At 39.4% G+C, this 16832-nt stretch overlaps 1 protein-coding gene across 6 annotated transcripts in view; it reads left to right on the top strand.

The window, feature by feature from the left end:
* LOC143036892 (xaa-Pro aminopeptidase 3-like) overlaps positions 1–16832 on the top strand; it is a 32165-nt gene that overhangs the window by 11222 nt on the left and 4111 nt on the right. For 2 of the 6 annotated variants that reach the window (XM_076204816.1, XM_076204813.1), the window contains exon 7: positions 941–16534. The exons of 1 other annotated variant lie outside the window; for it this stretch is intronic. In XM_076204816.1, coding sequence (XP_076060931.1) covers positions 941–1110 — 170 coding nt within the window. In that variant the 3' untranslated portion in view covers positions 1111–16534. Of the gene's footprint in view, positions 1–940; positions 16535–16832 lie in introns of those variants that run through there. 3 more of the 6 variants (XM_076204814.1, XM_076204815.1, XM_076204817.1) reach the window with 3 other exon arrangements.

Raw genomic sequence — 16832 nt, forward strand, 5'->3', positions numbered from 1 at the left:
CATCATGTACTTACATATAACAATGGCTTTTTCCTTCTTACAAGAGAAGTAGCCAAAGTCAAAAGCATTCCACTCCCACCTATTTCATCCCCACATACTCCACTCCCATTCACCACCCTTCTCTCCCTCTTTTCTTAGATCATCCTGAATGACAGGACATCCTTGCATCTTGCACCCTGCCCTAGGTCAGAAGCAATGTAGCAAGACATGGCACATCCACAGCAAGGCTGCTTCATTTAATCAGTGACCCCCCCCCCCTCCATCCCCTAATGCAGAAAAAGAGAAGACGGGAGAAATCCCTTTAGGCTCATCAAAATATCATTCGTACATACTCCCTCATCCCCCCATCCCCAAATGACTCCCTTCCATGCATCATAACATCATCCATACACAAGCATTCTCCACTCACTCCTATCTTCTGTCTTCTTCCGTCCTTCCTCTTTCCCAATGCCCCTTTTACCCCATCCATCCATCTCATCCTTGGTTAACCCCTCATGTTCACTTCCCACACCTCTGCATTCCACACCTCTTTTACTAATTTTTCTTCATTCATCCTTTCCATGTGTCCAAACCATCCTAATACTCTTTCATCAACCCTATCTCCCAACTTCCTTTTCACCCCTGCTCTCCTCTTCACCTTTCTCACTATCCAGCCTAGTAACCCCTACCATATTTCTCAGGCATTTCATCTTAAACACATTTAAGCTTTTCCTCTCTTATGTTCCATGTTTCTGTCCCATACAGTGCTGTCAGCACAATCACTCCTTCATACAATCTCTACTTAGCATCCATTCCCAAATATCTATTTCTCATTACACTTCTTAATCCCCCAAGACATTTACTTGCTTCTCTCAATCTACCTTCTACCTCAACCTCCACTCCTCCCTTTCCTGCCACATTTGCACCTAAGTATCTAAGCTTAGACAAGTATTTTTTTCAGGTATCTACATCAGTCAGACCCACACTGGCGTGCCGTCTCGATACCTTGGTGTTGGTGTGAGGCTGGAAGATGATGTTCTTATAACAGATTCTGGTGTAGAAGTTCTCAGCAGCTCTTGTCCGTCACATCCAGATGATGTAGAAGAAATTGTTGGGGCGGACTTTAAGTGATGACAGCTTATTCTAGGCTAATTTGATTGTTTTATTGTTCCTTATTGGTAAGTTTAGGAATGTAAGAATTATTATGCAAATTATATATTAATGTGCAAATAGGTTAGAGATGAATGAATACAGTACAAGGAGTCCTGTATGCTTAGAACTGGTTTCAAATGGCATATGAAGTAAGTGGTGGTTTTGTAATTTTTTGAGGTTCTTGTTACATGTATAGGTTGTTACGGTTAGGATTCTTGTGTGTGATATAGCAACAGATATATGGTAGAGGAAAAGATGTAGAAAACTAGTATTGTTGGTCTGAAAGTGAGAGATATAAGAGAAGACAGAAGTGAGTCTAGTCTGGCTGGCAGTCAGGGGTGCTGTGTTTCCAGAGTTTGCCAGACCACCACTGGCATTTCTACAAGGACTTCTTCCACCCAAGGCATGCACCCACCCCTAATGATTCCAGTTTATTATTTGATGATTATGATTCATAATTAGTGCAAACATGAAATGCTAATTCATCCTGTGACATATATAGAAAAAGGATAGGAAATAGCAAGCTTTTATCAGGCCTACCAGAGCTCAAGCACCTATAAAACAGGCACAGCACCCCTGCTGACAGCTACTGAAATAATGGAAAGATATTCACAAAGTTGTGTTGCAAGATGTAGAGAAGTAGTCTTGTTGGTCTGAAAGTGACAAGAGATGTAACAAAACTGAAATGAGTCTTGTATAGCTGACAGCTGTTGAAATAAAGAAAAGATATTAAAAATGTCATGTTAGATTAAGTAGTGGAAGAAAAACTATGTAATGAGTGTTCCAGTGATGCTGGACATTAATTTTCAAGATGGATGGGGGTTCGTTAAGGTAAAGATTATAGCAAAAACAGAAGGGACGTAGATATTTTGGATATGTGACTTAGAGATGGGACAGGATGCTGGAACTAAGAATAATGGCTACATGAGATGCAATCAATCAGTTTGTTGTTCCACTTCGCTCTTGCAAGAAATCCATGACGAGTGGCTTAGCCCAGAAGCCAATTAATGAAGAGCTTTTATAAAGCTGTTTGGAGTGAGTACAGGACTGTATTATAAAGTGGTTTGTGGTGTTTGTGTGATGGATCCATCTCGAACATTTAGTATTTATGAACGATGCTAGGTGTGCCTCTGCAATTCTTGGGAGTGATTTCTCTACTGGGTTGACAGAAGAGGACATGTCACAAAAATATTGTAGGTTTGCTATTTACCAAATGTAATTTAGACAGAGATATTAGAATACTGGATATGTTGAGGTTTCAAGTTTGAGAACTGGTAGAATTTAACTACTTCCATTCTGGGGAGCATTTGTAATTCTTATCTAGTTAATACCAAACAATTTTACATATATATATACATTACATACATACATATAAACATACATACATACATGCCAAAAGGCCCTTTTCCTCTTATAAAAGTCGGATGGCCCAGCCAAGGCATATACCTGCCCTTCACCCATCCAACACCCATTTGTTGTCCCTTTTATCTTAGCTCCTTGTGGATGAAGGGTCATCACCAGACAGATTTAGCTGCATGATATCCCTATAGGTGATCAACATTGGGTACCTAGAAGGGATGGCCTTGGGAGAGGGATGTCAGAGAAAAGTATCTTGAAAAACTCATTAACAGCCTCACCTCTATTGAGGGGTGCAGCCATGAGGACATGGCACGTTATCTTCACATTGAGTCCAAGAACTCTTGTCAAGTTCAACAATGTTCACCCACTTTTTCACAAAACAAAATCTGACAGTAAGCAACTGTTCCCTTTCTTCTCCTCCTCCTCCTCCTCTTCCTCCTCCTCCTCCTCCTCCTCCTCCTCCTCCTCCTCCTCCTCCTCCTCCTCCTCCTCCTCCTCTTCCTCCTCCTCCTCCTATAAGTTGGTGACATAGAAACAAACCCTCAACTCTCTGCCATAGACTTTCTAGAATTTCTCTCTCAGAAAGTGTCGAAAGGCCCCAAGGATTGTTGGTGATTACTGTGGGGATGCAGGTTTCCAGTCAATGAATCTAGAGACCAGGGCCCTCATGTTGAGGTGGGGAGGGGAGGTGGCTTATGCCTGGGGGTGGCACTTTTAGTGGAGTGAAAATTCTAGCCTGGACTTTCCGCTCACAAGGCTGACAAAATAATGCTAATAAGAAAAGGTCAAAGAAGCCCTGAATATTTTACTACAATCAATGAATTTTGTGTTAGAATCAACAAAATATGAAATATTTTTCATATCCTTTTTGAAATAGGGACATTAAATACACATTTTAAAATCTGTTAAATTATTTTGCAAGCTAATAGCAAAAATAGGCAGTAAGGGGTGGTGGAGGTGGGAAGAGCTTATGGGAGGTGGGCATCACTAAAAACTTTGCCCTGGGGCAACTTCACTGAGAACTTTTGCCCTGGGGCAATGTCGCTGAGAGCTTTGCCCCAGGGTGGCACTTAGGGACATAAGGGCCCTGCTAGAGACAACAGCTATTATACCTCTTCAACAGTAAAGGGACACTGAACACGTCCTATACTGCCCTGCACTAACACTCCCAGACTACAACAAAATGTTTTCTCCTTGAGTGACATATTGACCCGTCTGGTGACCATCACTGGTTATTTGGGAGCTGTGGGTCACCTGTAAAATAGATCAGGAGCAAGACATTGATCAGTTAAATAGTTGAGGAGTTATATGTGTCTTGATTAAACCCACTGCCTGGAGGATTACCTTTTTTATTCTGATTAATACTAGACATGCTTACTGCAAGAATGTTCGCTGGCTAAGTGGGTTAGGGTGTTGCTACTTACAACAGAGATTGAAATGATGGCAGTTGGAGCCTTGGCTATGGCAAGGTGAACCAAGGGTATGGTTCATTAAATTCCACTACAGTCCTCTGTAAGGGACACCATCATAGCCTCCTGATAGTGGGAGTTTTGCAGTGTTAAACCAAATCAATACTAGACATTTCTATTCACTTGTGTATCTCTTTGGTGGCAGAAGGGTTAAAGAAAAAATAGTGTTAGTGGCTGATTAAATATTGAAAGGACAGGGAAAGACAGAATCCTGATTAGCAGCTGTGAACATTAAACTTGATTAAGGTTTGAATACAAGAGTAGAAGGGATTTTTTAGATATACATTTACATTATGCCAGGGACATTAGAATTTGAAGTACAAGGAGATTGAAGGAAGGATATTTATTATATGATTCAAAAGCAATGCTGAATTTGTAATTGCATATTAATTCATCTAGTTCAAATAAGGTCACACTTTATTTTCCTGACACTCTCTTGTGATTTAAACATGATTACCTGAAACTGTCCCTCTGTGCTGTGAGATCATCGCACATGAGACATAGTGATATTCGATCAGGAAATATTAATTCTGTACATCTAGTTACAATATAAATACAGAGCTACTTGACCCTTGATTTCTTTTTATTTATCGTATTCTGGTGAATATACACTTTCACCCTCCAGCTCTTATTTTTACTTCTTTTTTTTCTTAAGGGGATTATGGTCAAAGTAAATTGATTAGTTAATTAACCATTGCCCCAGGTCTCTTGCTAGAGATCCATGGCTCCCAAGAACTTGCAACAATCACCAGATTGAGCCACAAGTATCTCAAGAAAGAATTATTATGTTGTTATCTTAATAAAGCTAGAATAGGGCAGTGAAGGATGAGATGTTCATTGTCTTTTGTGTGGTGATTGCTGTTGAGGTAATAGGCTTCAGTGGCTAGGCCTATTCTGTATTGTTTTAAAGGTAGATGGTGACCTAAACTGTCTTACTGTGATTTTAGCTCATAGGAAGGCTCTCTCTGGTGTCTGGGGCAGTTTGGTTCATTATTGAGTTTGGTAGTTGTTTTGTAGTCTAGTCTGAGTGTGTATGTATTTTTGTATGGATGTATTGTGAGGTGCAGGTAGTAGGTTGTAGATGTTTGAGTAGTATGCAGCTGGTATGTCTTTTTGTTGTGTTCAGTTGGTTGAGCTTCTGTTGTTTCATGGGATGGATGGATTGGGTTGAAGGCTTTTGTACTGTACCTATCATTTTCATGTGCTGCTGTATAGGGATGATTTGGGTTTTTGTGTGTAGATGTTGTATTTGGGTTGGTTTTAGTGCATCCTTTTATAATTCTTTAATGCTTTGTTTTCTTTAGTTTGTAAGGTATTTGTTTATTTTCTTGATTGTAAAGAAACAAAATGGAGAGGGATTGTTGATTGTTGTTCTTAGAATTATTTGTAGATTGTGATTAGTTTCTTTCTGCTGTCCAAAACCTATGTTTGCTATTGATCTTGATATGCTTATTTTCTTGTTGATTTTTCCCTTTAGGTTCCTGATGTGTGGGTTGAAGTACAAGTAATTTGAAGTTTTGAAGTCTGTAGGAAAGATGAGTTACACTGGTCAACAAAATTTATTAAAATACCTGTCCCACAAGCAAAATGAGGTGAACTTAATAGAATTGTTTCTGCTGATTTCAAATGTTTTCAGAATTTTTCTATCAGGCATAGTTTTTCTGTGATAGCATATTAAATTTTAAACAATTATAACTAATAAATGAGGCTGATGTTTCAAAGAAACTTACCTTTAAAATGTAGAAAGGTATGATTTTCAAGTGTATTTTGCTTCTGGGAGATCCCTTTTTAGTGTCCAACAGTAATCAGCCAACATTGAAGAGCTCCACTTTCCTTGATTCTGGGTTTCCATGTTCAGAATGGCCTGGTGAAACCTCTCACTGTGTTTGTCAGTGATGGTACCAAGATTTGCAGAGAAAAAGTCCAAGTAAGAATCTAGGAAGTGGATTGTCAGGCTCATATTGCATCCTAAGGCCTTGTAGGATGTCAGTAGCTCTCTTACAATTTCAGAATAATTGTTTGCTTTGTGATTCCCCAAAAACTCTGCACAAATGTTTTCAAATGACAGCCATGCAGCTCTTTCAAGATCATTTAACTCTTCATCAAAATTCTGGTCTTTCATCAGCTCCCTAATCTGGGATCCAACAAAAATACCCTCTGATTTTTGCATCGCTTACTCTAGGAAACTTATTTTTCAAATATATGAATCCCTTACCAGTTCTATCTATGCCTTTAACAAAAAATTTCATCAACCCTAGCTTAATATGCAAAGGAGGAAAATAAATTTCCTGAGAATCAAGAAGAGGAGGATTGACGACATTCTTCTCTCTTGGGTCAGAGATCATTTCGGCCACACATTCTTTTCATAATGATTTTTCTTATCCCAACTGTCCCACTCACAGAGAAAGCAACAAAACTTTGTGTAACACAGCTGCATTCCAAGTAAAAGTGCCACAACCTTTAGGTCACTACAGATATTCCATTTATGTTCTTCATACTTAATTTTTTGCAATAGAAGCTTCATACTCTCATATGTTTCCTTCATGTTAGCTGCATGGGCCAGAGGAACAGAAGGAAACTTATTTCCATTGTGGAGCAAAACAGCTTTCAGGCTCACTTTTGAAGAGTCAATAAACAACTGCCAGTCATTCCCATCATATTTATGGCTAAGTTCCTCCATAACAGAATATACATCATTGCAAAACACCACACCATCCTCAAGTGAGAAAAACTGTTCAAAATCACAATGTCGCTTACAATAAAAACTAACTTTGGATTCTTTCTGGAGAAGATTCCAGCCCTTTAACCTGGAAGCAAGAAGTTCAGATTGCTTTTTTGACAAGTTTAAATCCCACACAAGATCATTCAGATCTCCTAACTCAGTAAATGTGGTTCACATGAAGAACAGATTGGCTGAAAGTACATAACAGTATCATGCAGTGTTGCCAACTGCTTGATTGAAATTTATCCCCCATAACACATATAAAGTAACATACCATGGAGTGCAAAAACTGTGGGTGATGGAAAAAATTAGACGTTATTTTTGGATTGTGCATGCAAAAACATATAAGATACAGCTATTGTTTTCCTTGGGACAAATTCTTTGTTGACTAGTGTTATTAGATTACATACATACATATACCAAGGCTTTTTCCCCCTTTCAAGGGAGGTAGCCAAAAAGGGAAAGGCATAAAAACACTCCCACCCATTTCATCCCTAATACACTCCACACCCCTCTCATCTGAGCACCTCCTGGATGACAGGTCATCCCTGCACCTTGCCCACCGCCCTGGGTCAGAAGCAGTGTCGCAAGACACAGCACATCCACAGCAAGGCCGCTTCATTTAATCGGCGACCCCCCCTCTCCGTCCCCCCTTGTTATTAGATTAGCTTCCTGTAATTCTTTTCATAAATAGATTGTTTTGCTCTGTCAAATCATAACTCGCATGTAAGAAGATGTGTTCTTTTATTCTGATTGGCGACATGCTATTTTGTTCATCTCTGCAGTACCCCTATACTGAGGAAGAGGATAACCCTTTGAGTAATGAGAGGTACTTGTATATTTATCCTGGCAGATTCCAGGGTATTGTACTTGCCTCTGTCACATCTGTAAGGAAGAGATTATTAGTAGTGTTATTTTTGTTCATGTGACATCAACTTCTCGTTGGTTTTGAAGGGACAAAGAAATGCAGATCTTTTGTATGTCAAAAGCCGTAATTGAGCAATCAATCAGTCCATTGCCCCAGGTCTTTTTTGGAGAATACCCATAGCAATTAAGCAATACTGCACTGTATTGAAAGTAGATTATAACATTTACATTGTGTTTTTGTGCAGATGATAGAAACAGTTGTTGGAACCTGTTTTGTCAATGTAATTTATTGTTTGCCCAACCACACTTTTTAATGCACATAAAGGCTTACTTTTGATGCTGAGTTCATTATTAACATAAATCACAATTACAGACGCTCCTCTACTTAAGTTAATTTGTTTTACGTTTTTTCGATTTTACGTTTGAACTGACTGTAAAAAAAAATTGTAAAAAAAAAAAAAAAAATTGAGTGAATTTTCTAGTTTAGCGCGCTCTCCGTAGTTCAAACGATACTTACGCATGACGCTGCGTCCATTGTTTACATGGCACAAACTACAGACTGAACGTGCCTTGCCTCCTCCTCCTCCTCCTCCTCCTCCTTCCCCTCCTCCTCCACCATCTCAATTTATGTTGCTTGAATTCAATTTATTTGAAATTAATGTTATTATTTTACAATGTTATGTGTATAATTAATGATTTAGGGGTGTTTTATAAGACACGGTAATAGAATTTACGGATGTATAGTACAGTAACAACTTACGTTCATTTTCAACTTACGTTCGGCCGTTCGGAACCTAACTAAAACGTAAGTTGAGGAGCGTCTGTATGTATTAAAAAATATATGTTAGCAAACTTGACGTAATACCAGGGTACTTGCATGTACAGGGTTGTCAAAGCATGATACGACTCATTGTGAAACAAAATACAGCAAAGTGAATCCTCAGTCCCCTTGCTCTTCCCTATTTAATTATCTTTTACAACATACATGGAAATGTGGTGGTGACATTTTTATCTTCCCATCCTAGGAACTTAAAAAAAAAAAAAAAAGGTAAAAGATCTAGTTAAACATGAAAGAAGGTAAGGGAGGGATCTTGGGCCTCATCTAGAGACCAAGTGCCAGCCCCTCAAGGCTGAACCTTTGGGTGCTGACAGACTTAAGAGTTATGTGATGGAAAGATGACCCTCTCTGATATCTGGTTTTTAAGACCACTATCTGCAGGATGCCATCATAATAATTGTTGCAGGGTTTCACTAACAAGAAACCTGTAGCCCCACAGTAGCCAGCACTGATTCTTGGGCCCACTCTTAGATCTTTGGGAAGAAATATGAGACATATCTTAGTTAAATTAGTTTGGATGTATTTTTATATCACTGGCTAGTGGGAGGAGGAAAATGGGAGCAGTTACTTGCTGTCATCTAATGTTATGTGAAAAAGTTTAGGAACTTCAGTGGAAGTTGATAGGACTAGGTCTAGATACTGGGTGCCAACTCCTTTGAGCTACAGATATAGGAAGGTTTAGAATACAGGTGACAAGGAGATGACTTCCTCAGATGTCTGTCCTCCAGACACACCAGCTGCAGGCCCTCATTAGGTCCTGGCTTTCATCATTAATCCTTTGTTAATACAACGTATAGATAAACAAGAATGTCCATATCGAAATACTTAAAACTTCCTCATGGTTATCTATATTCTCTAAGCTTCTGAAACAGTTATCATATTTTGTGAACACTTCAAGTCCATAGACATGAAAATACTCTTATCGTTTCTGGTGTCATACTTTTGCAGGAGTGATCTAGAGAATGTATAGTCAACTATGTTGTCAATATATCCCTTATGCATGCCCCTGATCTTCTCTTTGTTGCTTGTCCACAACCATTTCCTGCTCATGTTTTTTTGTTATCCAGGATCCCTTCAGTGATATTATATCTTTTCTATTCTGATGGTAGGATAAATTTTGGTGTCATTGGCATGTTGACTTCAGTTAGATTCCAGATTCATCTGAATATGATTATTGATACTATACCTCATACATACCTCCTTGTTTATTTTTTATCACATGTTTGCCTCTTTGTTCCACCATTCAATGTCCTTCCGTCTGTTCTCACCCATTCTCCCATACACTATTTTTGCACACGTTGATACTTCCTCCTTGAAACATATCCATTCTTTTTCTACTCCCATTTCCACTTCACATCTTTTACAAAACTAAAAGATTATGGTCCCAAATCCTAGACTTGAAGGACCCATCTGTGCCCATTAAATTGTAGTATCCCTGAATCAGACTCTGTGTACTCTTCCTAACAAGAAGCTCCTTCTCCAATCCAGTGTCTGTCTTGTGATTGGAAGTATTTTTTTAATGTAGGTAGATCTTTATGTGTGTGACCTGATATAATGCTCTCTTACAGTCCATGTGCTGGATATCCATTGTTTCTTTCCTAATGACAGTATTCAATAAGTCTTCCAAAGAACACAGGATATTATCAGCTTTGGTGTAGTGATATTCACTAAAATTAATTAAATTGCCAAACATTAGCTGGAATAAAGTCTGGAGTTTGCAGTACAATGATGAAGGATTAAACAACTTTTTCTCCAGCATTATGGACACTTGACTGCTAAGGAACATAGGTCTTTAGTTAAGTGAGTTGATTCCTTCACCTATCATTTAAATAGCAGAGATATTTGATAGTTTCCTCTCTTGAAATGTCATTCAGTTTTCATCAAGTTTAGGAATATTGGACAGTGTTGTTAATAACAGGATACTGAGAATGTCAGCACATCCATTACCTTAATGCTTAAAACTATTTAGTTTCTTTAGAACCACATTCCTCAGCAATATAACTACTTACATAATCTCACCAATGTAAATGAAAACAAACTACTATTGCAAGGGAGTTTTCCCATATCTATTTTGACAAGATGTATTTATTTTGTTGTACATGGGGTTAGAGCTGCATCCTGTCTCTTTATTTCCACTTAAATTTATTGTTGACTTGGATTATATTTTCATCCATCTTATTCCAAAACTACTTGCATCTCCATGGAAAACTGTACTTCTTGACATTTTTAAGCTTATATAACACATATACCAAAAGGTCCCTTCCCTTTTATAAGAGAGATGGCCTAGTCAAAACATGTACTCACTCTTTATCCATCCTACGCCCTCCCATTTGTTGTCTCTTCCTTCTTGGCTCCTTGTGGATGAAGGGTCACCCTTCACTTCTGCCCCCAACCCTTCTCCATGCTTGGGTTAGAGGTATTGCAGCAAAACACAGCACCTCCATAATAGGGCCCATACAAACTGACCCTCTCTGTGGTTGTAGTGTATTGATATAATATATAACTGTAAATTACATATATATGTCAGAAGACTTAGGTACAAAAATACATACTGAATATATGTGTGTATGTATGTGTATATATATATATATATATATATATATACACATACATATACCAAAGGCTTTTTTCCCCTTACATGGGGGGTAGCCAAAAAGAAAAAGGCATAGGAACCACTCCCACCCATTCATTCCCTACATATTCCACTCCCCTCCACCCTCCTCCCTCCCTCTCATCTTGGCACCTCCTGGATGATGGGTCATCCCTGCATCCTGTCCACTGCCCTGGGTCAGAAGCAGTGTTGCAAGACACAGCACATCCACAGCAAGGCCACTTCATAAATTTGGCGACCCCCCCTCTCCGTCCCCTCATGCAGAAAAGGAGAAGACATGGAGAAATCCCTTCGGGCTGCATCAAATTTTTTCTCACACATACTTCCTCACCCCGCATCCCCCACCCACTCCCCCTCATGCATCACAGCATCATCCATACACAACCCTTCTTCATTCACCCCTATCTTCTGTCCTCTCCCGTCCTTCCTCAACAGACATTCCTCTCTTTTGTAATGCCCCTTTCACCCCATCCATCCATCTCAGCCTAGGATGCCCCCTCATATTCACTCCTCCCACCTCTGCCTTCCACACCTCTTTTACTAATCTTTCTTCACTCATTCTTCCCATGTGTCCAAACCATCCTAATACTCTTTCATCATCCCTATCTCCCAGCTCCCTTTCCACCCCTGTTCTCCTCCTCACCTCCTCATTTCTCACTCTATCTAGTCTAGTAACCCCAATCATACTTCTCAGACATTTCATCTCAAACACATTCAAACTCCTTCTCTCTTCCTTTCTTATGTTCCATGTTTCTATCCCATACAGTGCTGTTGGCACAATCACTCCTTTATATAACATCCTCTTAGCATCAATTCCCAGATGTCTCTTTCTCATTACACTTTTTAATCCTCCAAGGCATTTACTCACTTCTCTCAATCTACATTCTACCTCCACCCCCACTGTTCCCTTTCCTGGCACATTTGCACCCAAATATCTAAAACTATCCACTTCCTCCAGTCTCTCACCTTTAATGCTCACTTCCAGCCTGCTGTCTCTCTCCTTGTACATCTCATCACCTTACTTTTGCCCACATTTATCTTCAGCTTCCTTCTTTCACACACCTTCTCAAACTCTGTCACTAACTTCCTCAGTCCCTCCTCTGATCCTGCTACAAGCGCAGTGTCATCAGCAAACAACAACTGGCTTATTTCCCACTTTTCTCCATTTTCTTTGACCATCTCCAACCCCTGACCCACTACCCTTGCATTCACCTCTCGCACCACCCCATCCATGTATAGATTGAACAGCCAGGGCGACATAACACATCCCTGATGAAGTCCCACCTTTACCTCAAACCATTCGCTCTCTCCATTTCTAATCCTAACACAAGCTCTACTACTCTCGTAAAAACTCTTGACTGCTCTTAACAGCTATCCTCCTATCCCATATATCTACATTACCTCCCACAGTGCCTTCCTGTCTACCCTGTCATAAGCCTTTTCCAGATCCATGAAAGCCCAAAAAACATCCTTACCTTTTCCTATAGCTTTCTCACATATCTGTCTTACCACAAAAATCTGATCTACACAACCTGTACCTGTCCTAAAACCACACTGTTCCTCACCAATTACTCCCTCTGTTCCTCTCCTAATCCTCTCAATCAAGACCCTCCCATAAGCCTTCCCAACTACACTTAACAAGCCAATCCCTCTGAAACTACTACACTCACACTTGTCTCCCTTTCCCTTGTAAAGTGGAACTATACAGGCACTCCTCCAGTTCTCCAGCACTCTACCCTCTCTTAAACAAACATTGAATAACCTCACCAGCCAGTCTACCATCACTGTACCTCCTTTCTTCAGACATTCTGCATGGCATCCATCCAACCCAGGTGCCTTACCTACTCTCATCATCAGAACAGCTGCTTTCGTTTCATCTTTCCAAATTTCTCCTCCATTTTCCTCACTCATCACTCTCATTTTCTTAGCGCTTCCCACTGCAACTACCTTTCCCTCCCTATCCTCCTTCACATTTAGCAACTCCCTAAAATATTCTGCCCACCTTCCTCTCACTCCCCTCTCTTCCATTATCATCTCTCCATCTGCACCTTTTACCTTTTCTTCTCTACTGGATTTGCCTCCTCTTCCTCTTTTAATATGTATGTACATACATACATACATATACCAAGGCTTTTTCCCCCATCCAAGGGAGGTAGCCAAAAAGGGAAAGGCATAAAAACACTCCCACCCATTTGTATGTATATATATATATATATATATACATACATACATACATATACCAAAGGCTTTTTCCCCCTTACAAGGGAGCTAGCCAAAAAACAAATGCATAAAAACTGCTCCCACCCATTCCACCCCCACATCCTCCACTCCCATACACCCCCTTCCCTCCCTCTTATCTTGGCTCCTCCTGGATGAAGAGTCATCCCGGCATCTCGCCCACTGCCTTGGGTCAGAAGCACTGTCACAAGACACAGCAAATCCGCAGCAAGGTCGCTTCATTAAATTGGTGCCCCCCCCCCCCACACACACACTCTCCATCCCCTAATGCAGAAATGGAGAAGACCGGGAGAAATCCCTTTGGGTTGCGTCCATTTATTTTTCACACATACTCCCTCACTCCCCATCCCCCACCCACTCCACCTTATGTATCACAGCATCATCCATACACAACCATTGTCCATTTACCCCTGTCTTCTGTCCTCTCCTGTCCTTCTGCAACAGACATTCTCCTCTTTTCCAATGCCCCTCTCACCCCATCCGTCCATCTCATCCATAGTCACCCCCTCATACTCCTTCCACCTCTGCCTTCCACACCTCTTACTAATCTTTCTTCACTCAAACTTTCCATATGTCCAAAACATCCCAATATTCTTTGATCAACACAATCTCCCAACTCCCTTTCCACTCCTGTTCTTCTCCTCACCTCCTCATTTCTCACTCTATCCAGCCTAGTAACCCCTATCATACTTCTCAAGTACCCCTTCTCAAACATATTCAAACTCCTCTTTTCCTCTCTTGTGTTCCATGTTTCTGCCCCATACAGTGCCATCAGCACAATCACTCCATACTATCTCCTCTTAGCATCCATTCCCAAATGTCTATTTCTCATTACACTTTTTAATCCCCCAAGGTATTTACTTGCTTCTCTCATTCTACATTCTACCTCCACTCCTCCTTTTCCTGCCGCATTTACTCCTAAGTATCTAAAGCTATCCACTTCCTCCTGTCCCTCTCCCTTAATACTCACTTCCAATTTGCTGCTATCCTCTCCCCTTGTACATCTCATCATCTCACCTTTACCCACATTTATCTTCAACTTTTTCTTTTGCACACCTTCCCAAACTGTCACTAATTTCCTTAATCCCTCCTCTGATCCTGCTATGAGCAGTGTCATCAGCAAACAACAACTGGTTTATCTCCCATCTTTCTCCATTTTCTTTAACCATCTCCAATCCCTGGGCATTTACTTCTCACACCACTCCATCCATGTATGTATGTATATGTATATATATATATATATATATATATATATATATGTATATATATATATATATATATATATGTATATATCGCAAAAAAAACCCACTGGTAAATAAGAAACATAGTCCGAACGTTTTCGTCTATTTAAGACATCATTCCTTGATGATGTTTTAAATAGACGAAAATGTTCGGACTGTGTTTCTTATTTACCAGTGTTTTTTTCTCCAAATTATATTCATGTGTCATTTGTGAAATACTGCAATTTATATGTATATATATATATATATATCTATATATATATATATATATATATATATATATGTATATATATATATATATATCTATATATATAATTACTTATGAAGGCCACAATTCCCCTTGTCAGATTCATTGCTCAATGAAAGCATGTATGCATTTACTCAAAGGTTCAGTTACATTACCTCTTTCATATTTTATTTAGAGTAAAATCAACATTGTTAGAGAAAGGATGGAGTTGTAGAGCAGAAGTACAATGAACCCACATGTAGCTGTGTTGACAAGATTTAGCTTGTTTAATACTAGAATCTAGTCAGGCTTCCTTATCTATCACAAAGGTTTTTGGAGATTATGTTGAATGATAATGTAGTTTTAATTATACCAGAGGTGAGAAGATGTCATACCAACTGCCAGGGGAGGAATATTTAAGCTTGACACGGGAGTGATTTGATGGGGTTCTGTGCCATGACTCGAGTGTCTCAGTTGTAAGTTGTGCTGTGCAGCTCTTTATTGACAAAACAATAAAAGATTGGTTAACTGACAAACCAGTGACAATACTTTTCCAGATCATATTTAACTGTATGACTGCAAATTCTGTTTTATGTCCAACCCAGTATAAAGTAAGTGCTCCAATATGATACTTATATTGTTTAGTTACAAAATATGCACTTAGAAGTACTGTATTATATAGAACAGTTAGTCTTTTATTACAACTAGTCTTGTATGTGCCATTACTGTTTAATGCAAGTCAGAGTATTGTAATCTAGTAGAATATTTAGTTTTTGCTATTTTGTGTGCATGTCTCAAGTTGGATGCATGATCATCTATGCATATGTGAGTGTATATAATTATGTATGTGTTTGCATGTATTTGTGATAATAGTAAAATCATGCATACATGTGATTGGCAATAGTCCTTGGCCCCTCCCACAGATCTCCCTGGGATGAAACTTTGGACTATTGTCCATGGTGTATTGATGTGGGACTGTTTCTATGCCACTGGCTGAAAGTAGGAGGAGGAGAGCTATCTTGGGCCCAGGATGGAGACGAAGTGTTAGCCCCTCAGGGTCACTTGATAGAGGTGAGGGGCTTGGTGGGTCTTGGAAAATAGGCAGCTTCACTGTCTCTCTTGCAGGACCATTGCAGGTACCTCTTGGCCATGCATGTATGCATCTCCAGACATAATCACTTGGGTTACAAGGACTACTTCTATAGTCTTTCATTATTTAGTTTTGCCCAATATTGTTGTACATCATCCAGAACAGTTCAGTACACTGTTCAATATGAAGAAGAGATGGTCTTCATTTTATACAAAATTATGTGTATATTATTATATACTATATTTTCGTTAATAACACATTGCTCTATATGAGGAAAGGAGATGGTCTTTCATTAACATAATGCTTTGGATACTTTATAAAAAACTGAAAAATCAGTTGTTACTCCCGAGTTCTACCAGTCCTATCAGGTTTCCACTAAATGTCAATTACCTGAAGGTGGTATCTTGTATGATACACACCTTTTTGATTCAGTACTCATATTTTTCCTTCTTGCCATTGAATCTTGCAGTAGTGCTTTCCCAAATTATTTTAATTATTTTTCACTTATTCAAAACACTGGGTGAAGTGAATCGACTTTTAGAGATGTAGATCAAGATCTGAGTCAGATTTCAGTCAGAGGAGCAAGACCCAATGTGCTTAGATGTTAATGGCAGGTTATTAGGAATGTTTTCATAATTTTGCTACCTAGTTTGGCTTCTTGTCTTTTATATTATTACAACTGTTCACAATTTTAAGTTGCTGTATTACGTATTTCTGAGGATAATTATATTTTTATTCAAGTTATGCTGTTTTCTTGTTACCTCAAGAGTATGTCCATGCTGAGAAATATTGCATTTAATGCTTTGTTAACTGCTGTTGTCAGTCTGGAACTCTTCTCCAACTCTATTTGCTCATCTTATTTCCACATTCTCACTCGTCTTTCATCATGATGATGATGATATGATTTAATGTCACAAACTCCCCCCTATCGGAAGGCTAGGACGGTGCCCCTCACAGAGGGCTTTGTAGCGTGGAATTTAATGAACTATGCCCTTGGTTCAACTTCCCTGGTGGCAGGATTCAAACTGCCATCCTGCTAA

Source organism: Oratosquilla oratoria, chromosome 21 (genome assembly GCF_046742065.1).
Source record: "Oratosquilla oratoria isolate Oo_2021 chromosome 21, ASM4674206v1, whole genome shotgun sequence".
Taxonomy (NCBI): Eukaryota; Metazoa; Arthropoda; class Malacostraca; order Stomatopoda; family Squillidae; genus Oratosquilla; species Oratosquilla oratoria.